The 23,137-nt window shown below is 36.1% G+C and overlaps 1 protein-coding gene across 5 annotated transcripts in view; it reads left to right on the plus strand.

Moving 5' to 3' along the window:
• Positions 1 to 1,004: 1,004 nt before the first annotated feature.
• Positions 1,005 to 23,137, plus strand: part of TRIM37 (tripartite motif containing 37) — a 120,248-nt gene continuing 98,115 nt past the window's right edge. For all 5 annotated transcript variants that reach the window (XR_013997372.1, XM_081115921.1, XM_081115922.1 and 2 more), the window contains exons 1-13: positions 1,005 to 1,448; positions 3,516 to 3,617; positions 5,647 to 5,687; positions 7,436 to 7,552; positions 9,470 to 9,557; positions 11,622 to 11,744; positions 12,478 to 12,601; positions 13,480 to 13,547; positions 16,507 to 16,631; positions 17,645 to 17,695; positions 18,721 to 18,802; positions 21,078 to 21,154; positions 22,137 to 22,316. Coding sequence is in view for 4 of the 5 variants with exons in the window: in XM_081115921.1 (XP_080972047.1) it covers positions 1,428 to 1,448; positions 3,516 to 3,617; positions 5,647 to 5,687; positions 7,436 to 7,552; positions 9,470 to 9,557; positions 11,622 to 11,744; positions 12,478 to 12,601; positions 13,480 to 13,547; positions 16,507 to 16,631; positions 17,645 to 17,695; positions 18,721 to 18,802; positions 21,078 to 21,154; positions 22,137 to 22,316 (1,199 nt within the window). In the remaining variant the exon portion in view is untranslated. The remainder of the gene's footprint in view (positions 1,449 to 3,515; positions 3,618 to 5,646; positions 5,688 to 7,435; positions 7,553 to 9,469; positions 9,558 to 11,621; positions 11,745 to 12,477; positions 12,602 to 13,479; positions 13,548 to 16,506; positions 16,632 to 17,644; positions 17,696 to 18,720; positions 18,803 to 21,077; positions 21,155 to 22,136; positions 22,317 to 23,137) is intronic.

Below are 23,137 nucleotides of genomic sequence, written 5' to 3' on the forward strand. Positions count from 1 at the left end.
CTCCTTTTTTTTAAATTACAGAAAAATAAGTTACACCTGAGTAACCGATATTGTTCCTATACATAAATAATTTTTGGTATAAGAATTTTCAGTCACAAATTAACCTTCCTAAATTATCTTTGTCGACGACTCACGTAGTTAAAAAAAAAAGTTGTTGCCCACTAATTATAAAGTCCAAATGCTTTAATATTCAAGAACTTTCTAGGTTATTGTTGATTCTCTACACATGCATTCTAGGTTGGGCTACGTATAATAGTTTGCAACAAACCAGAAAGAAAAAATCAAATTCAAGTTAAGGATTTGATGCACGCCCCTGGTTTCGGACCTCCAATTCCTGCAATATTGAAAACATCTAGGCTACAGAATTGTGGAAAGCGGCCGCCAATATAGGAAAGCTGAATACAGCTGATACCTTTTGCACTTTGTATAGTCTCATGGCGACAGCACACCTCAAGCGGCAAGAAATGCAGGGTGTGCTATGGGTGTTCCGTCGTCGACACAATCTGTGGGCCCGTTCCCCCACCCCCGAAATGAGAAACTCCACCGCTCTAGGCTCTAGAATCTGGAGCTTCGCTTCGATGGGTGGAGCGGAAGTCTCAAAAACCTGAGACTGGGCTTCCTCCTGGAGAAAATACCACCAGCCAGAAAGCCTCTGCACCACGGTTTCGCTAGGGGCGAGCCATAGACCCCCTGCAGCCCACAGAGGTGGCAGAGAACGCGGTATTGTTGGCGCCGCAGGGGTGCCGCTCCGCAGTTCACGTTTTTCACAGGCGCTCCCCGTGGCTCCGCTCTGGCGCGCGCAACTTTGAGATGGGCGGGGCGAGGCCACACCCCCGAAGGGCGGGGCCCTGCCAGGGCCGGCGTTATCCAGGGGTCGGAGGCTCGCATTCCTGCAGCTTTGAACCGCCAAATCTCGTGTGCGCCTCGGCACCGCGGGAACTAGGTACCCGCCTCTCCGCTCCGCTCCCCTAACGCTGCGTCCTGTGCGCATGCGCGCCCCGCGCCGCCGCGCCTCCAGCTGCCCTGGTTACCGTAGGTGTTTGTGAATTCCCTGCAGCGCCTTCGCTGGAGACCTGAGGCGCCGCTTCAGCCGCGGTTCGTACGCGCGCGCCCGCCCCGCGTCACGTGGGCAGAGGCTGCCTCGCGGTCCCCGGCGGGCGGCTGAGCCGGGAGGAAAGATCTGCTGCCACCTCTAGCCCTCCCACTACTCCCTGGGGCGGGCACGCGGATAAAAATGGCGAAGTGGGGGTAGCTGGCGCGGAACCTGAAGCGATGGGGCGCGCAAGTGGGGCGGTCGTTGGAGCCTCCTGACGTGGGCGCCAGGTGGTTCTCCGCGGCAATTTGAACTGGCGACCTCGGGCCGGCGCCTAAAAGGTCAGACCACGGACTCCGCGGGTCGCCGAAGGCCCCGCCGAGAGACGGAGGCGATGGATGAACAGAGCGTGGAGGTGAGGAGGTTTGAGGAGGTTGGTGGTTAGTCTTCCGCCGCCACCCGCTGAGTGTTCTTTAATCGGGTCGCCTTGCCCCAGTCCCTCCGGTAGGGACTGCCCCGCTGCCGCCGAGGAGAGGGCTGGCCAGGTGCGGAGGACGCCGTGCTTCTGCAGCCCTCAGGTGCCTGTGCTCTGACCGCTCCCGCAGTCAGGTGGTGCGTATCTTGGCGTTTTCAGGTTGTCCTGGCACCGGTCCTCATCCCCACAGGGTTTTTTGCAAACTACAGCCTGTGCAGAGCAAAACTGCAAATTCATTACGTGGACGTGCCTGCCACTCGCAACCAGTTCTTGCGAGTTCTGCGCGGATCCAGATCGCCCTCCAAATGGATAATCATTCCTCCTAGCGGTACATTTGGTAGACTTCTGCCCTTCCTAGATTGAATGAACATACACTCTCACTATCCTATTTGGCTGTAGTTTGCCAGAACAACCTATTATATCCGACACTCGTAAGCTATGATTTTAAATGGTTGGGATATTTACGTAAAGGCTAGGAAGATTAAAAAAAAAAAAAATTTGGTTTTTGGACATAAATGTATAATAATTGTCAAATCTTGAACCTTTTAAATACTAAGGTACTTACTAAATCCTTGCTTCTTAGTAAGGGCAGCGATGTTACTGGGCACTGTATTTGAAACTAGTTCACGCAGTGGTCTTCCCTCCCCGCCCCCAGTATCTGCACCTCACAGGTTCTTCTGGCCTGCAGAGTCATAATTAGGCTCGAGTAATTTTCTTATTAATTCCTCATGTGAAAGTATTATAAAGGTTTGGTAATTTGACCTTGGTTTTAGGAGAGTTTAATTCTCCTGGAATGGATTAAAAATAAATGTGATTACTGTAAAAATAAACTTAAAATATATAACCTACATTTAATTATGTTTTTCTTTTCAGTTACTTCCTAAATTGATTCATATGAGGCTTGTTGCAAAGATAATACTGTTTCTTCTATTTACATGATCTTTTTTTTCTTCCCAAAGCATTGGTAGAACTGCCACCAAAATTTTCAATAAAGGCAGAATCTCAGTCTGAAATAAGTAGATACTTGGTTGCAGCATCAGGGCAGAAATTCAGATTTCTGGGTTCTGAATTAGTTTCTTTAAATTAAAAAAAAATTTTTTTAATCCTTCCTGAGGATGTTTTTACTTCTTTTAATTTTAGTTTTTTAAAATATGTTTTTACTGATTTTAGAGAGAGAGGAAGGGAAAAGGGGAGAGAGAGAGAAACATCCGTCAACTTCCTCCTTCTTGCCCCCTACTGGGAATCTAGCCTGAAACCTCAGGCTTGTTCCCTGACCTGGAATCCAGCCGGAGACCCTTTGTTGCATGGGACAACGCTCAACCAACTGAGCCACATGGGCCAGGGCTTTATTGAATTTTTAGAGAGAAACATCGACTTGTTGTTCCATCTACTCATGCATTATTGCTTGTTTCCTATAAGCGCCCTGACCAGACTGAACCCGAAATCTTGGCCAATAAGGATGACACTCTAACCAACTGAGCTACCCAGCCAAGGCATTGATCAAAAGTACACTACTATTAGGATATGTACCTTTTTAAAACTTTTTAAAAAATTATAAAAGCAATTCATCCCCCTTGGGGAAATTGCACAAAAAGAAAAAAGTCCATATTGTTCCTTTAATTATATAGTTTGCTTTTTTTTTCTCTGTATCATTAAATAATTGAAATATTTGTATTGATTGTATCATAATCTATGTTAACTGATAATTTAATTACTATTTGAGCCAGCCAGATTCTACTATTATAATTAATGCTTCAGTGAAAATATTTGTGCATAAGTCTCTATTTGCATTTCATATTCTTTCCTTAGAATAGAGCCATTGTGAATCTTAGATGTTTTGAGGTACTCTGGACCTTGGCTAACCAAGTCTTGATATGGAATAAAGTTAAAACAAATGTTATCAGCCCAAAATAAATGTAAATGTCACGTGAATTATTTTAATCATGCTTTTTTACTCTTGATTCAGTAGCCTAATCTGGTGGGCCTTGCATCTTTTATTATTTTCAGAGCATTGCTGAGGTTTTCCGTTGTTTCATCTGTATGGAGAAATTGCGGGATGCACGCCTATGTCCTCATTGCTCCAAGCTTTGTTGTTTCAGCTGTATCAGGGTAAGTCGTATTTTTTCCCCCCATGTATTTAGGATATATTGTGGAAATTAACTATTTTCTTTATCTTTTTCTTACTTTACATTTTTGTGCCCTTTTAAAAAATATCTTAAATGAATGTTCCTTAATAGGGAGACCATCAATGTATATCGCTTAGTACTGTGGAGATGTCTAAAGCTTGTGATTCTTCCAGTTAATGAGAGAGAGAGATTAGTTCTTCAGTTGAATGTGGAGGAATTACTATAAAGGTGTTTCTTTAATATTATGCATTAATATTGTTCATTGGTTCTTACCTTTGGTTTTGGTTTGGAAGAAACAGTTGTTTTCCCCAAAGTATTAAAATTGCTGTATTTATTTTGTGATTAAGTTAGATTGTGGAATACAAGGTAAAAATGCCACATACTTATATACAGAGAAGGGAAAGGTCACTAGCTTGGGATAGGCAGGAAAGTTTTATAGTTATAATCAATGGACATTGCCATGTGAGAGCACATGGAGAGAGGGACTGTACAAGCAAATACACAGACCTGATGTCAAGAGTGGTATATATTGCAACAGTAAGCCTGTTTGGATGGGAGGACTATATTAAAAAAATAAATTGGCCCCAACCTTTGTAGAGCTTACAGTGAAGCAGGGGAAGGGAGACCATAAGCACAATGAAGGGAGAAGTACAGGTTGCTGTGGTAGAGCATGGCAGTGGTATTTAAAATAGTCTCTATAGAGCCAGGGGAAGCTTTCTGAAGGAAGTGGTATATAAACTGAAATCTAAAGGATGAGTAGGAATAAACCATTTGAAGAGAGGTAGTGACAATATCCTGGGCAGTGAGATACCAAATACATTTACAGGCTTAACTTTGCTGGGTCCCCTAGGATAAAGTAGACGATGAGGCTAGGGAGGTGTGGGCTGAGAGCAACCCTGGGGGGGTGCTATGACTTTAGCGGAGCATTGTTTCAGAGGAAGAAACTTGACCCAAATCTTGTTTTTGCCAAGGGACCAAAGAAATAACTTTCAAGGTTATAAAGAATGGAGGAGTCCTCTTCCATCTATTTTCTTCTTCTAGCTTTATATATTTATTTTGCTGTGAAGTACCTTTTCCCTCTTGCCTTTAATTTTTATTTTCCTCTAAGGTTTCCTTGGGAATTTTATTTCTGAACTAATTAGTTGACTTTAGGTAAAAGCTTATGTTCTTTTATAGAAGTACATAGGGATAAACAGAAATATCAGATACTGGCAATACATAGGTATAGGATTATATAGTTACTCATTTACCTCTGAACCTATTTACCAGACTATTAAAACAAAAAATATTTAACCATAAATATGGTTTTTGGAAGGGCATTCTGAAAATATTAGCATCTCGTTTGTGTATGGTGTGATACTGCTCCCTATCCAGTAATAATTAAAACGATTAGATTCATGTAATTTAGGTTTAGTAGAGACATTTTATAATTAAAAGGTTTTGTAAAGCATTTTTATAATTTTGAGGAAACAAAGTTATGTAGATGTTTGTTATTGAACTGTGGAACTCAAGACAAAGTTTTGCTATATTGCTTATTCGTATTTTAGGTCTAATATATATATATAATGTATGTGCTTCAAGACTAGTTTGCTTTTCTAAAAAGGAATTTAGTAGTTCCTTAAACTTCCTCACGGATTCTAGGGTAGGTTAGGTAGAAGTAAAACCCTGTGGTTTATGTTTGGAGGTGGTCGTGACAATATCATTATTTTTGTGAAGATTATTCACATCTTCCCTGTGAGATCCAGATAGTTCTAGGGTCACTTTCTTTCCTATGAGAGAATAGCTTCTTAACTGTTTTGGGATGAGTTCTGTCCCTTTGAAAGTTTGTCCTGGTCACGATGATAATGAGAGGAAGACAGTAGGTCATCTATGATTTCTATAAGTATCTCTATAATTAATGCAGGCACTAGAGAGTTAAACTTATTAAATCTGGTATATAAGTATTCAGTATATACAAACTAAAGTAATGGTGTTTCTACAATCAATTTTTTTTTTTTTCTTGGCGTCCTTAGCGCTGGCTGACAGAGCAGAGAGCTCAATGTCCTCATTGCCGGTAAGTGTTTTGCTGTGATCATTTGTGAATTTGGAAAATAATGTGATGGAGTCCAAGTGTGCTCTAATCATAAAATTCTTTCTGCAATCTGCTACATTTCCTCTCTTGTGAATACAGCTGAAAAGAAAACAAGTAATCTGTCTAGAGATAGCAATGCAAACTACTTTATCTGACTTAGAATTATGTAGAATGCATTACGTTGCTTATCTTCCTTTAGAAAACGTGTAACTTAAAAAATAAAAAGGTTTCTGGTTTTAAAAATCTTGATAGTATAGATAAATATAAAATAAAAAGTCTTCTAATTCTGTTATTCTCCACCTAGTCTTTTAATGAAATAGCCCTTTCAGGTGAAGTTGTTGGGTTGTTATCTATTCCTCTAAACATTTTTCTATGTATATACTGATATGTATACATGTAATTGTTTTCTTACAACACAGAAATGATATAATACTATTTTGCTTTTTAAATATAAAATATGGTGGTACCTTTCTTGATGTACACAATGTCATTTAAGGAAATGTTTGATTTACCTATTATGTGACCATACATTGATTTATTTATGCTTATATTGAGAGACACTTAGATCGTTTCCAGTTTTCATTATTTCAAATAATGATACCAGATTGCACTGAAGGATAGTTTTTATTGATTTCAGAGAGAGGAAGGGAGAGGGAGAGAAAGATAGAAACATCAGTGATGAGAGAGAGTCATTGATCGGCTGCCTCCTGCACGCCGCTACTGGGGATTGAGCCCAAAACCCAGGCATGTGCCCTGACCAGAAATTGAACCGTGACCTCCTGGTTCATAGATCAACAGTCAACCACTGAGCCAGATGGGCTAGGGCCATATTAACTTTTAAGAATACCTGCACTATCAAATGGAACTTTCTGTAATAATGCAAATGTTCTATAGCTGTGCTGTCCATTTTGTTGGCTACATGTAGCACTTGAAATGTCTGGTGTGACTGTAATGAAATTTTATTTTATTTTAAATAATGTGGCTAGTAGCTATCATTTTTGACAATATTGCTTTAGACTAAGGAATTAAGAATTCAATCTGTAATCTGAATTGTCAGTGTTTTTTGTTTAGTTATTTTTTTAAATGATATGTTAACATAAAATTAAGTTGCAGCCCAGCTGGGTGTGGTTCAGCGGTTGAGCATCAACCTAGGATTCAGGAGATCGAGGTTTGATTCCCAGTCAGGGCACATGCCTGGGTTGTGGGCTCAGTCCCCAGTCGGGGGCGTGCAGGAGGTAGCCGATCAATGACTTTCTCATTATTGATGTTTCTCTCTCTCCCCCTCTCCTTTCCTCTCTCTGAAATCAGTAAAGATAGTTAAAAAATAAATACATAAAATTAAGTTGCAAAACATACTTTCATTGCATCGTTATCTTAATAGTAATTTGGTATGAATGTGATTGTGAGCTCTATTTTGAGAAATGTGGTGGGCTTTTTTCTTTTGTGTTTTTTTTTTTTATGTTCACCAAAATTGATTAATTGCATTTTATAGCCAGTGTATTTTTTTCTTAATTGATAATTTCTTTTTTCCTAGCTTTATTAAGATATAACTGAAAAAATTGTAAGATACTTAATTGGTGATTTGATACATGTATACATTGTGAAAGGATTCCCCTCCATGAGTTAGTTAACATATCCATCACCTCACATATTTACCTTTGGAATGTATTTATTTTAGAAAATGATCTCAGATTCCTTAATTAGAATATATGTATCTATCTTCTCTCCAGTGCACCACTCCAGCTACGAGAACTAGTAAACTGTCGTTGGGCAGAAGAAGTAACACAGCAGCTTGATACTCTTCAGCTCTGTAGTCTCACCAAACATGAAGAAAACGAAAAGGACAAGTATGTCCTCAATTTCTTTAAGTATTTCATAGATTTTGTTATATGTTATTTTAATGAAACTATTGAAAGTTGTTTTGTTTTGTTTTTTAGTTTTGTAGGTGAACACAGGTATTTTTCTTCTGATGCGGTGTGGGTATTACTATATGGAAAGATCCTTCTAACTCTTGATTGGCTTCTTTTATCAGAGCTTTTGATAAAAGGAGTGGAACTACCACAGTTGCTAATGTGCTAATCTCTCTTCTTTGCCTCTTGATGCCTACTGGCTCCCTTTGGGTTTGCTGAAGGTGCCTATAGGTCATTGAGTAAGAATTGTTCTGATAAATTTCCTGTATTTTAAAAGATACATCCTAAATTTGGTGGTGTGGAAATCATTCTAAATGAGTGTCCAGACAGTAGGATGCTGTTTCTTCATTTATTAATTTTCTATTTGATATTCATATTACTTATAAATGAGAGTATAAAATGTAGATCTATTTAGATATTTTCTCTTAAGCTCAGTGATGAACAAAACAAGTGCAACAGTCTCTTTTAAAGGCAAGAGAAAACTAAAAAAATTTTATTGTGGTAAAATACCCATAACAAAGTTGACTACCTTAACCATTTTTAAGTGTACAGTTCAGCAGTGTTAAGGATGTTCACATTGTCCGCAATTAATCTCCACTAGGGCTGCCATACTAGAATAGCACAGTCTGGGTTGCTTAAACAATAGAATTTTACTTTCTCATAATTTTGGAGGCTGGAAAGAAGTTCGGGGTTGAGGTATTGTCATATTTGGTTTCTGATGAGACCTCTCCTTGACTTGGCTTTTTCTCTCTGTATCCTTACATGGCCCTTTTCTCTGCTCCTATATTCTTCTGGCATCTTTTTCTTGTCAGGACGTCAGTCCTGTTGAGTTAGGCCTCCGTGTTTATGACCTTATTTAACATCCTTAAAGGCCTGGTTTCCAAGTACGGTTATATTAGGTCTTTCAACATAGGAATTTGGTGGAGGTGAATGCAGTTCATAATCAGGTTCATCTTCGTTCTTTTGCACGTAGACATCCAATTTAAGGGAAAACATTTTATTTTATTTTTTTTAATATGGAATGCTTCATGAATTTGCGTGTCATCCTTGCACAAGATCCATGCTAATCTGTGTATTGTTCCAATTTTGGTATACGAACTGCCAAAGCGCGCATGGGAAAACTTTAAAATTGAATTCAGTTTTCATCCTATTGTTAGCATTGGGCACATGTAGGAAAAGTATTTGTGCATGCATACATGCTCATGTAGATATAAACACATAATCTGATTTGCCCAAAAATGTAGTAGTAGGCTAGAATTTATCATCTGTAGTAGCAGTTTTCAGCCAGTGCACCGCAAGAATTTTTAAAACATGCAGTACTTGACTATTTCAGTCAGGGACACTCACCTCTTTTCCCTTAGATTGACAAGTAAAAAAATGACAACAGCCAACACAACAATAGCCATTGGGTGTGAATGAATCAAAAGTATACCTTTTTTTTTTTTTTTTTTTGGTCAAATCAGCAAAAAATAAATTTTTTGGTGTGCTGCAGAATTTTAGTAATAAGTTTATGTATGTGCCATGAGATGAAAAAGGTTGAAAATGGCTGATCTATAGTGATACTAGGAAATGATGTTTATATTTGTACTTTATTCAGAAACTAGTCTGCATTTTTCATGTGATTCTAAGTTTCTATAGATTAATGAAGACTACTTTAAGAAAATTGTGTTCCAATGTAGTTCTTTAGCTTAATTTACAGAAGAAGCTATGGAACACGTTTTATATTGTTTCCTGAGATATAATTGCTTAAAATTGACCAACCTGTTTGCCCAAACTTAGGAATTTGTTGAGGTAATTATGTTCCAATTCTAGTTTATTTAATTTATAACTGTATTTTCTTTTCATGATATATAGATGTGAAAATCACCATGAAAAACTTAGTGTATTTTGCTGGACTTGTAAGAAGTGTATCTGCCATCAGTGTGCACTTTGGGGAGGAATGGTGAGCAGAACAAATTCAGCATATTATTTTTAGTTAGAGACTAGAAAGCACTGAAGTACTTGTTTGATTTAGGTAGAAAATAATATTTTACTTTGTCTGTAGAATGAAAATTAAATGATTCTGCTTTGTAGCAGATGGTATAATTTCTTCTGTTATTCCAGAAAAACAACTTTTGTGGGAGATTCTGATGTGGGATATGTACCCTGTACATAAATATTTTCTTTTAATTATAAACCTATAAAATGTATATTCATCTGCAAATCTTTTGTACAATCAAGATTTTTTTTTTTTAAAGTTCAGTTGATCTCGTATCTTGGCCACAATTTCCAATTTTGGTTTATTTAAAGTAGAACAACAGCTTTGTGAAAAATATGAATGCAAACATCTAGATCTTATGATTTGTTTTTAAATTTTTCCCCCCATCTAATTCAAAAGTAGTTTTTTAAGGTTACCTACCTATCAAGTCTAAAACATTCAAGTTAGTTTTCCTAGAAATAGCTTTTTATTTTATATTTGTGTCCTATTGTTTAATTAATATTAAATTATATACTTACAATAATAAGTACAATAAGCATAAATAGGTTTGAGAATAAACAGTAGATTCTTGGTGGGGAAAGTTATTCCTAGTGGGAGCAGAAGTGATTAGACATCTAGAGGTGCCTGTTAGCAATGAGAATTAATCATTCTTTGGTCATCAGTTAGCATATTTTGGAGAAAGAATGGCAGGCAAATTGGTTGAGTAGAGCTCAATTCAGAGAGCTTTCTATTAATCTGAAGAGTACTGTGCTACCTAGAAAAAATTCATTTCCCACAATTTAGTACTTTAAGTGGTTTTTGTAAGAAGCAATGGAAACATTCTTTTCCATATTTTAAGTGGACATGCAAAAATTTGCATCTTTTTTTTCTTAGAGACCACAGTTGGATGTTTTAATTGAATAAGACAATTTTTTTTTTCTTTTTTAAAATATGTTTTTATTGATTTTTAAAGAGAGAGGAAGGGAGAAGGAGAGAGAGACAGAAATATCAATGAGAGAGAAACATATTGGCTACCTCTGGCATGCCCCCTACTGGGGATCGAGCCATCACCCTGGGCATATGACTGACTGGGAATTGAATCAGTGATGTATTGGTGCAATGGGTGACGCTCAACCAACTGAGCTACACTGGCCGGGCAAACAAGACAATTCTAATAAGAACTTACCTATTATAGGAAATTCTTTGTAATAGAAATTTAAGTTCTATTTACCAATCCAGAGAGTTATAAATTACTGTACTAAAATTGGATAGGAAATTGATTTTAGGCTTTTAGCTTTAAAAAATTGTTTTTTGAATACGACTGGATTTGTAAGGCTAATTTGTATGGGTGTTCTGTCTCTGCGGTAACTTTGTGGCATGAGGAATGGGTTCATTGCTTTTGCTAATAGTGTACCGTGGGTCTTTTCTTCAAATGTCTTTCTAATTTATTCAGTTGTGCTAGAGACTGGGTATTCAGTGATTAACAAGACAGATATCAAACAACTAGTTATTTAATTGTTGTGATAGATATTAGGAATAAATATACATTGCTGATAAGAGTGGATAACTGTGGGACTTGTCCCTCTAATCCTGAGCTAAGCTCCAAAGGATGAGTAGGAGTTAAGAGGTGTAGAGTTTGGAAGGGAAGGTCATCAAGGAGAATTATTTTTTAATAAGTTGGAGTTACTTTTGCAAAGGCCTGGTGGGAAGAAGTTTGAGGACATCGAAGAAGGCAAGTGCTGACCAAAAGAATGGCAAATGAGGTTGGCCATGATTAAGGGTTTTGGTTCTTTCTAATGAGTGAAGATTTCTAGATAAATGTTAACATTTTGCTTAAGATCTTTATCTAAAATTGAAGGATTTCTTACATGGGCCAAGTGATTTTAAGCAAGCTCTGACTTGTTTTAACAAAGTAAAGGCAGCCAAAAAGATAAAATTCTTTTGGAAATATTTACCAGTATACTAGTGTTCATAGAGTGTTAATAAAGGAATGTAAATGCAGGTGAGATATATGAAAATGTCTTAAAACTACTTTATTAATTTAAATAGCACGGTGGACATACCTTTAAACCTTTGGCGGAAATTTATGAACAGCATGTTACTAAAGTGAATGAAGAGGTAGCCAAACTTCGTCGGCGTCTCATGGAACTAATCAGCTTAGTTCAAGAAGTGGTAAGACTACTACTAAAAGATCATTATCCTTTTCATACTCTATACTATGTAATGTGTATATATATATTTAATATATCTTTATTGATTTCAGAGAGAGGAAAGGGGAGAGAGAGAGAGAAATATCAATGATGAGAGAGTCATTGATCGGCTGCCTCCTGCACACCCCCGACTGGGGAATGAGCCCGCAACCCCGGCATGTGCCCTGACCGAGAATCGAACCCCGATCTCCTGGATCCTAGGTCGACGCTCAACCGCTGAGCCACGCCCGACCAGGCTGTAATGTATATTTTTATAATATAAATCAATCAGATGTTAAAATCAAGACTTGAAAATTTGGTAGGATATATTTATAGTCAAATCTCACCAACTTCAAACTAGCCGAGGAATTTGGATCCAATCCCCTGGCCCGTTCTACAGTTGGAGCCAGAGAATTGCCTCTTACACAGAAATAGAGAATCAGTTAATGAGTTAAATAAGCCTGTTTTTTTATAAAATCAATGTTGACTTTTAGAAAGTCATTAAGTTGTTCATTCTTTGGACCCTCAGCTTTTGGGAGTTTCTGCTACCGAGGAGTGAATTATTTCTGATGTCCTGAATTAGAACTCTGCAGAATGAAAGAGAGAGAGAAACATCAATTGGTTGCCTCTTGTATGTGCCCCAGCAGGGGACTGAACCCACAACCTAGGTGTGTTGTCTGACTGGGAATCAAACCCGCAACCTGTTTATTTCCTAGGAAAGAAATGTAGAAGCTGTAAGAAATGCAAAAGATGAGCGTGTTCGGGAAATTAGGAATGCAGTGGAGATGATGATTGCACGGCTAGACACACAGCTGAAAAATAAGCTTATCACACTGATGGGTGAGTGTTTTTCTATGCGGCTGGGATACCTGGTACTTTGAGTCTTCTTGAGGTTCAGTCTTTGAAGAGAAAAGTTTGGTGAGTTGTTTAGGCTAGGAAAAGATTGGTTTAAAAAATACAAGTTCCTACTAATAAGTGTTCCCCTTATCAAAAACATTACTCCAAGTTAATATAACTTTTGTTAGCCTCATGGGATATGCTTCTAGCTCTTCAGACTTTGTGATTTAAAAAGGAAGTGGTCTGATTAGGCAAGTATGTCTATCTTGGCATTCTTTTTTTAACATGTGAAGCAGTTTCTTCCTTTTTGATAATTTCTGTAATAATGATTTCTTTATTACTGCGTGTTTCCAGTTTCTTGAGAACTTTTGGAGCCTTCATTTTTCACAGGTGCTTATGTTCTAAGAACATATCTTTTGCTGACAGTAAACATAAATATATGACCCACTTACTACATTCATTTTAGCCCACGTTACTATATTCATTTTAAGCTACAGTTAAGTTTTGGGGAGGAATTATTTCAGAATAGTTGACTGAGTAAAATTTACTGTTTTAGATCACTATAGCCCTTTTGGAAGAAGCAGTAACATTGATTTCTTTACAAAGTATGTCATTGTATATTTCTTAGGTGAATTTAATAGATCTAAATTGTATTTTGTTTAAAACTAATTAGGGCTTGGTTCTGAAATCCTCTTGTCAAAGCTATTAGAATATTAGAATCAACCTCTTAAAGGTCTGGGAAAACTTTTTAGGGTAGCTGTAATGAAAAAGTTAGGTTACCTAAAATTGATTTCTTGTTATTGAATGTATTTAGTGAAAGTTAATTCTATTATTAAACCAATAATGAACATGAGTATTGATGTTTTGCTATTTCCAATCAGGTCAGAAGACTTCTCTAACACAAGAAACAGAGCTTTTGGAATCCTTACTTCAGGAGGTAGAGCACCAGGTAATGAAATATTAAATGTAATGAAGTCTTTATCCTTTTTTGTTCATATGCTTTAAAATTCTTTTTTAATAGAGTTTATATAAGATCAAAACATCTTGCGATCTATGTGCTATACTGGGGATTTTTATGAAATAGAGTTTAGCTGATTCTTCTCAAGGTTTCTCCATCATGTTTGGGAACTAGATAAAATTAAGATTTATTCTGCTTTTTAAGAATGGTGCATAACATCTAAATCTATAAAAGATTAAAATCTCTGACACTGTGACTTAAGTGGTGCCTTTGAGAGAGAATGTTATTGCCATTTACCTACATATAGGAATTCATTTTGTTGTTGTTAATTCTTAACCAAGGATATTTTTCCCATTGATTTTTTTTTAAAGAGAGTGGTCTGGGAGGGAGGGAGAGAGATAGAGAGAGAGGAAGAAAGAAGAAAAAGAGAGAGAAACATCCATGAGAGAGAGAGACATCGAATGGCCACCTCCTGCACGTGCCCCGACTGGGGCCAGGAACAGACCTGCAACCCAGGTACATGCACTTGACCAGGAATGTACCTGAGATCCTTTGGTTCACAGACTGACACTCTAACCACTGAGCACACTGGCCAGGGCCATATAGTGATTCTTAGTCTAAAAGCATTTTATTAAGGGAATTTTAATTAAGTATCAAACAGCAGGCATTATTCTAAGTGTTTGGAACACAGCAGTGGACAAAATGGGGGGAAAAATCTATCCTCATAGAGTTTATATTGGTGGGTGTTAAGTATATAGTGAATGAATGAATAAATGTGTAGTGTTATGTAACTTTGAGATATTCACTAGCTTTCTGTTTTAATGTGTCGTTCTTGTGCAGGGGCTATGCTAATCTTATCTGTATGGTTCAGATAGTAATGTGTGTGCTGAAGTGAGCACTGTATTCATCTGTCTTTCCTTTTTAATTGCTGATAGAACTCCATTGTATGTTACATACCATGATTTGTTTTTCCATTCAACTGTTTATGGTCATTTGGGTTGCTTTTTTGTTTTTGGCTTTTACAAATAAAGCTACAGTTCATATGTGAACAAATCGCAAAATAATTTTGCTCAGTGAAAGAAGTCAGACATAAAATGAGTACATAATGTGTATGATTCCAATTACATAGAACTCTAAAAAATGCAGACTTATCTCTAATGAAAGAAAGCAGATAGATTGTCTAGAGGAGGAAGCATAGGTAGAAGCAGGAGAGCTTACAAACAGGCACAAAGAAATTTTGGGAGATAATGGTTATGTTCATTATCTTGACTATGGTGATGGCTTCACAGGTGTATACATTTGTCAGAACTTATCAAATTATACACTTTAAATGCATGCAATTTATTTTACATCAATTATTCCTCAAAAAACCTGTGATTATTTTTTTTTTTTTTTTCAAAAAAAAACACACCGATCCCCAGATGCCTGCCCTTCACCATAGCTGATTTGAATTTGTCATGTCACTCTAGTTGAAGGTTCCTGGTTTATTCTCTGGAGGGGATAAAATAAAGTCTCTGGGCCAGAGAAACAACGTGTACAATTATGAGTGGGAGTGTTGAAGGGAAAAGCAAGAACATTTAAATATTTATGCCCGGTTGAGTGGCTCAGTTGGTTGACCATTGTCCTGTGCACTGAAAGGTTGCCTGGTTCAATTCCCAGTCAAGGCACATACCTGAGTTGCAGGTTGGGCCCCTGGTTGGGCACATACAGAAGGCAAACAATCGATGTTTCTCAACATCGATTTTTCTCTCTCCCCCCTTTCTAAAATCAATAAAAACATATCCTCGGGGGAGGCCTAAACAGTAAAAAATTGTCTTATTTTTCTGGAGTCTCGAAGTCCAAGATCAAGGTATTGGCAGGCCTGGTTTCCCCTGAGGTTCCCTCAGTTTGGCTTGTAAATGGCTGCCTTTTCTCTGTGTTTTCTAAAGACCATATCTCCAAATATAGTTACATTCTGAGGTATTGAGGGTTGGGACTTCAGCGTACGAGTTTTGGGGAGACGCAACTCAGCCCTTAATAGTTTACGTGCTGTTTCATATGCAGCTTCGTGATTGTTAAACCCAGCAAATCAAGCATAGATATTATTCCAATTTTACACATAAACAGACTCTCAGAGTCATATAATTAGTGTGTAGCAGAACTAGGACATCAAACTGGTTGTCTTAAATACAAAATTAGTAGTCTTTTAACTACCATGCTTATTTTACTCAAGTTGGATTTCTGACATTTTACCTTTGGCTTTTTCCCAGATCAGTATAGGTTAACACTTTTGTGTATGTATTACATCTTAAGGTTTCTCTGGTCTGTAGAATGCATTTTGAGAAATCCTTGTTTGAAGACTATAAACCTGTAGGGGTTTGTTCATTAATATACATAATGGCTTCACTGTAGCAATGTAAAGTGTATTTGTAGTTTTTAAAGTTGGATTTACTGTACTATATGAGGAGAGAAAAATGCTTTAAAATCAAATACACTGCCCGGCCGGGTGTGGCTCAGCGGTTGAGCATCGACCTAGGATCCAGGAGATCTCGGTTCGATTCCCGGTCAGGGCACATGCCCGGGTTGCGGGCTTGATCCCTAGACAGGGGCCTGCAGGGGGCAGCCGATCAATGACTCTCTCATCATTGATGTTTCTCTCTCTCTCCCCCTCTTCCTTCCTCTCTCTGAAATTAATAAAGATATATTTAATAAAATAAAAGCACCCAATTCTAAAAAAAAATAAAAATCAAATACACGTAGTGACTTTACCATTAGAATATAAATAAATAAACCTACATTCTTTGTAGATTTTTAATTCTCAAACCCACTTTGAGTCATTCTATTTTTTTATCTCTTTTTTTTTTAGTATATAACCAGAACAATTTTTATTTTCTTTCTTTATTAGGGATTTTGAGGTGCTACTGAACAGTAATTTTGTTTATTTAGTCAGGTAATTTTTTTCTTCACACAGTTACGATCTTGTAGTAAGAGTGAGTTAATATCTAAGAGCTCAGAGATCCTCATGATGTTTCAGCAAGTTCATCGAAAGCCCATGGCATCCTTTGTTACCACTCCTGTTCCACCAGATTTTACCAGGTATGACAGTTTTTAAATTTCACTTTCATATTAAGTTTATGTGCAAATGCATATACTTGTTTTTAAAAAGAAAATGTTTTTCTTCATTTTTTAAGGTGTTATTTATATAATGATGTGGTGTAGCAAACTTTAGCTTATGCATGTAATCTGGTTTAAAAAAATTCTTTTGGAGTTAGACATTTTTGAGTGTGAAGAGAAAATGGTAGTGAGTTAGGAATTGGTTTCTTCCTGGAGCTTCATCTTCCATGCTGTAGAAAAAAATAGTGGATCATGTTTTATTTCATGAGTGTCCGTTCAGTCCTTTTCTTAAGATATAATCAACATAATACCCTATTAGTTTCAGGTTTACAACATAATGATACAAGATTTTGCATATTGAGAAATGATCACCACAGTAAGTCTAGTTTATAGTTTAAATCCATTACCATACATAGAAAAATTTTTTCCTTGTGATGAGAACTTTTAAGTCCTCTTTTAGCAAGTTTCAAATAGGCAATACATTATTATTAACTATAGTCACCATGCTGTAAAATACAGTCCCATAATTTATTAGAAGTTTGTACCTTTTGACCTCTTTTTCAAGATTTCTCATAGAAATGAAGTCATACAGCATTTTTCTTTCTGTCTCACTTATTTTACTTAGCATAATGCTCTCAAGGTCCATTCATGTTGTCTTCTGTTCATTCTTTTATTTACCTTTTGAGTTTACTTATGTTTTTACCCAGTCACTAGAACTCATTTATGTATTATTATACAGTAACTATTACTCATTTACATGTATGTTGTCAAAAGGAAAACTCATAAATGGATGAAATGCTTTGCAAACTTTTGATATAATTTTTTGATGGTTTTAAGAACTTACTTGATTTAATGTTATTTTTAATAAGGATTTAAAAATATTCCTTAGGGACTTCGCTTAATAAAATTTTTAAGATATTGCTGTTTTTTAACTAAATGAAATTTTAAACTTACTTAAGCTAAATAATATTAATTTGCCTTTGCTTTTTCTTTAGTGAATTAGTACCATCTTATGATTCAGCTACTTTTGTTTTAGAGAATTTCAGGTAAGAATTTTTGACAACTCTGGATTTTTGTATATATAAATAAGTAAGAGGTAGGAAGGTGTTATTCCAGGAAAGGATATAGACCTAGTGAACTCTGACACTCAGTGTTGTCCTAGAAGAAACAAATTTCCTATTAGAAACATAGTGGTAATTTGTTTGGATTGTATTGTTTCCTCAGGACAGATTGCTTCTCTAGTCTGGGGAAAGGAACCATGTTTTAAATGAGGGTCCACTTAGCCTTTTTTAGGTGGGGTGAATGGGATGATAAAGGTCAATGAGCCCCTTACCCATCCTCAGAAATAAAAGTGATGAGAACAAGTCGATTTGGGTCCTATTTATTTATACTAAAAGTGAGGAGCTGGGACAAGAGGCCATTATTGTAAGATATTTGTAAGCTTTGTAACTTACATGTTAATTTTTTTAGCCATTATTGCTTTTTCTCTAAGATTAGAAACAAAGATCTTAAAAAGGTCCTAAGAACTTGTCTTCAAGGGCTGCATACCAAGAATATAAGGTCTTACCTTGGGGAGGAAAATTCCAGGAGGTGATAACCATCAAAATAAGACCAAACTGAGAATTTATACCATTGCATATATAATTTGTTTTTCTTATGGGATAATCTTGTAGCTGAAATATAAACTTTCTGAGACTTTTCCCGCTTGCATTAAGATTTGGAACATGTTCTTTTGTTTTCCCACTTAAAAGGATAATTATACTACAGGGATATGAGGAAGAGAGACACTTTTTTTTTCTTTAATGATGAAAAACTGCTTGTTGAAGTTGTAATTAAATTCAGGATACTTAGTTATTTTTTCCTTTTCTCACAAATGTCACAGTTTTGAGGGTATTTTTAATCTGAAACTGAAAAGCTACTGCCAAATACTTCAGCATTAATGCAAATAAATTTATGCAGTATAATCTTGACTTGTTTAGTCACCTTCTTTTACTTTGTCTATGGCTTGAAATAAGTAACATAAGTGGTTGGTTTTGGTTCTGATGTTGGGTATTTGGTTGATTTTCTTTAGCACTTTGCGTCAGAGAGCAGATCCTGTTTACAGTCCACCTCTTCAAGTTTCAGGACTTTGTTGGAGGTTAAAAGTTTACCCAGTAAGTTTTACATATTTTTAATAATTTTTTTAAACCCAAGATCGATCTTTCAGGGTTCTGTAGTACACTGGCTCACTTTTTTGGTGGAGTAAGGAATTAAAATAATGACAATTTCAGTGTTTCTTTATGAGTTCTATTACTAATTCTACAGAAAAAATGAATTAAATATGAACAATATGAACGCTGACATATTGCTGAATCTTATTTCTTGTTTGTAGGAAGATACTTATCTTTAGAAGACATGTTTAAAATTCTTATTATAAAAGTCTTTTTAAAAATAAAATACAGAAAGCCATCAGAACACATGTGTGCTGATTGGGTACTCATCATGCATTTCAGTATGCTCCTTTGATCTATATATTTTCTTTAAATTGGCAGCTGGATCCAGTGGCATGATGAGATACATAGTAGATTCCTATGGCAAGGATATAAGTAGTAGTGTGTTTTGTTTTGTTTTGTTTTGTTTTGTTTTTAATTCTCACCCTAGGAGTAAGGATATTTTTTCCATTGATTTTAGAGAGAGTGGAAGGGAGGGGGGAAGGGAGATAGAAGGAGAGAGGGGGGTAAAGAAAGAGAGAGAGAAGCATTAATGTGACAGAGACACATACATTGATTGGTTTGTCTCCCACATGTGCCCTGATTGGGGTTGGGGATCCCACCTGCAACCCAGGTATGTGCCCTTGACTGGGAATCCAATCCTCAACCCTGTAGTGCACAGACTGATGCTCTAAGCACTGAGCCATTCTGGCCAGGGTGGTAGTTTGGTTTTTAATCACATGATGTCTAGTCATATCCCTTTTTGTGGTATTGGCAGCTGTTGATGCTCATTGCCTACATCTATTCTGCAAAACAGTGATATTCTCATTTTATTGGTGTGTTTTTACTTATTAGTTGTAATACTTTTATAAAGAGGTCCTTTTCTTTATTATTTGGTTACTCAGTAACAGTTAATTTAGAAGAGGCAGGATTCTTTCCTGTTACTTACCAGTTTTCCTTACTATTCTCTGAAAGTGATTAGTTAGATTTTTAAAAATATTATGAACTCATGGATTTACATATATTTAATCTCTTCAAGTTGGCTTCTGTGCCCCTTTGTTTTGGCCCTAATATTCCCTAGTAGTGACCTTAGTAGTTAGCTATCTTGTTTCTTCCATGGCAAGATGTTCTAAGCTCATCTTGTACTTTTTTTTTTTACTCCATACCTGGAATTGGCTGTTTTATCCAAATAACCCTGATTTCTTTTAGCAGGGAAATTGTATTTAAGGACCTAACTGGCCATTAGGGATGCTCATTTCAGCTGTTTACTGTTTATAGACCTCCTTAGTGAACAGAGCTAGCAAATACATAGGTAAATAAATGTATGTAGATGTTTCTGGGGAGGGGTGATCTGTACTTATTTTTTAAATTATTTAACAGACTTCATTTTTAGGAGCAGTTTTAGGTTAACAGCAACACTGAGTAGAAAATACAGAGCATTCCATACACCCCTTGGCACCACACATACACAGCCTTCCCCACTATCAACATCCTGCATCTGAGTTATACAGTTGTTGTAGTTAATGAATGTACATTGACATATTGTCACCCAAGGTTCCAATTTGCATTAGAGTTCATTCTTTGTGTTGTACATTTTATAGGTTTTGGTTTTTTTGTTTGTTTTTAAGCCTAAGACTATACTTTGAGAAAAACTGGGTAGGGATATGTAACCCTTTTAAAAAAGTCGTCATGTGAGCAAAGTACTGGAGAAATACAGAGTAGAATATTTATCTTTGCAAAATCCTGTGATAGAAATTTAAACAACTTCTCAGTCTCCAGACAGAATCTTATATGAAATCCTAACATATAAAACATAGAAATGATTTTTAATTACTTTCAACATCAACTGTTACCTTTTTGTATTATACTCTTTATTGGTATTAAATATTATTTTTTGTTTCATTCCTAGTTAAATTTAGTGGTTTTGTTTTTTGTTTTACCCGTTGGTGTTTTCATTTTTCTTGGCTGATTTTTAAGAGTTCTTTGTATATTAAAACACTTAACTCTTGATAGTCACTAATATTTTCAAGTGGTTTTTTTTAATGTACAAAAGTTTTGAATTGTTAAAAACTCAAATCTTTGGTCTTCCTATTATTTCTCTTATTGCGTCTAAGTTTAGAAGTACTTCCCAATTCAAATAGCATATATTAGTTTGTATTATTTTTGTTTAACTGTGGCTTAATTTAAATTGATCTGGAGTTTGTATTTCTATAACTGTTTTTCTTTTTTCTTTTTTAAGGATGGAAATGGAGTTGTTCGTGGTTACTACTTATCTGTGTTTCTGGAACTGTCAGCTGGCTTGCCTGAAACTTCCAAGTAAGACATGTAATTAAATAACAAATTTTAGTGTATATTTATATACATTCCTCTTGTCATTTTTTATTAACTATTTTGTGGGGAGTGGATTAAAGGATAGTTAAGATTGTGTGCTCTTTTGAGGCTTAATAACCCCTTTTAAGGGGTACTACTTCTAGATGTGTTAACCTCGATGCACAAGAACGATGGACAGGGCTGTCTTAAAAACCTTTCTAAAGAAGTTATGGGCCTGCTGCATGACTACCCACCATGACCACTTAGGAATTTATGGTCAGATCACCCGATAAGGTTACTTTCCATAGAACCCCTTTTTGGTCCACATTAATATTGAGTGTTACTTCTGATTATCTTTATTTCTTCGTTTTTCTTTCTTTTTGTAATAATAGTGCTTTTTCAGTAAAACTGAGTTTGAAGACTTGCAAGTTTTATACTTTGTAAGATAAGAAATTTAAATATATTGGCTTTCCCAATGTATACTTATTTTTCGTTAAGAAAGTTTATAGGCTTGAATTTCTGAATATGCAGTTAATTTATTATAACTTGAATTGGAAAAATAGAGTACTTCAGAATTGTTTATTTTAAAATTGCATGGTTATAAATCTCAAAGGAAATGGCAGAATTTTTACATGTGAGGAAATATAGGTAATGAATATATGAAAATATATAGCTTTGCTAAAATAAAAGTAACTTTGAAAGTACTATTTTATACAAATTTGTTTATTTACTGAGTTGATATTTTATACCTGCTATATTGATAAATAATATTGAAAGGAAAGAGGGACCTAGTGCCAGTCATATTTGGATAGCCCATTCACAACACTGCTATCTTTATAAATAATACAATCCTTCTGAAAGAATGTAATTGTATATATTGATAAATTCCTTCTCGGGTAATTACTTAGTAACTTCACTTAATGTTTTGATGAGTCTGTTTTTTATTCTGGCTTACCAGCTATATTAATATTTAGTTTTTAAATTTTAGATATGAATATCGTGTAGAAATGGTTCATCAATCCTGCAATGATCCTACGAAAAACATAATTCGAGAGTTTGCATCTGACTTTGAAGTTGGAGAATGTTGGGGTTATAATAGATTTTTCCGTTTGGACTTACTTGCAAATGAAGGCTACTTGAATCGACAAAATGATACAGTGATTTTAAGGTAATAGGAAACATTTGATATTGTGGCTTTTATCATGAAGGAATAATGTGTCCAGAACTTTATTTTTTTATCCTTACCCGAGGACATTTTCTCCATTGATTTCTAAAGAGAGTAGAAAGGAGGAATGAGGGTGGGGAGAGAGAGAGAGAAATAAATAAATATTGATGTGTAAGAGAAACATTGATTGGCACACGCCCGTACAGGGGCTGGGGATCAAACCTGCAGCCCGGGTACGTGCCCTTGACTGGAAATTGAACCCTTGACCCCTCTGTGCGAGGGCCTATGCTCTAACCACTGACCCACACTGGTCAGGGCTGCTTGCTTTTGTTTTAATGGCACAAATACTAAAAATGTGCAGGGTTGACCGTGGTTTTATTAGTCATTCAAAGATATTAGTGTATACTGTCTGGGCAGTATCCACTTAGAATGGTGGTTGAGTAAATTTTTTCTACCCTCTGATGCATGAGTATCCTTACTAAAAATAGATACCTGATGCAGATAACTATTAGTCGGTAGCTTCTTACACTAACTGTAAAATCGTAGAAAAAAATGGAATGGTAGTTAACATAAGGTTGGCAAGACTGGAAGGAGGATTTGCAGGCTTCCAAATTAGTCTTGACTGTTGTGATTCTTCAGAAACATTTTTATATGTTACTGTCATTTTTTTTTTTAGTGTAAATGGAGTCGTCTTTGGCTATATAACAAAGAAGGTTGGGGATTTTTTTTCTTTAATAAGTGTTAGTTTTTTAAATGTACAAATAGTTCTGAATAGATTAAGACCCCGTCATTTATCATTCAATAGGTTTTAATATAGATATTGT

The sequence above is a fragment of the Miniopterus schreibersii genome, assembly GCF_964146895.1.
Source record: "Miniopterus schreibersii genome assembly, chromosome: 16".
In the NCBI taxonomy this organism is placed as follows: domain Eukaryota; kingdom Metazoa; phylum Chordata; class Mammalia; order Chiroptera; family Miniopteridae; genus Miniopterus; species Miniopterus schreibersii.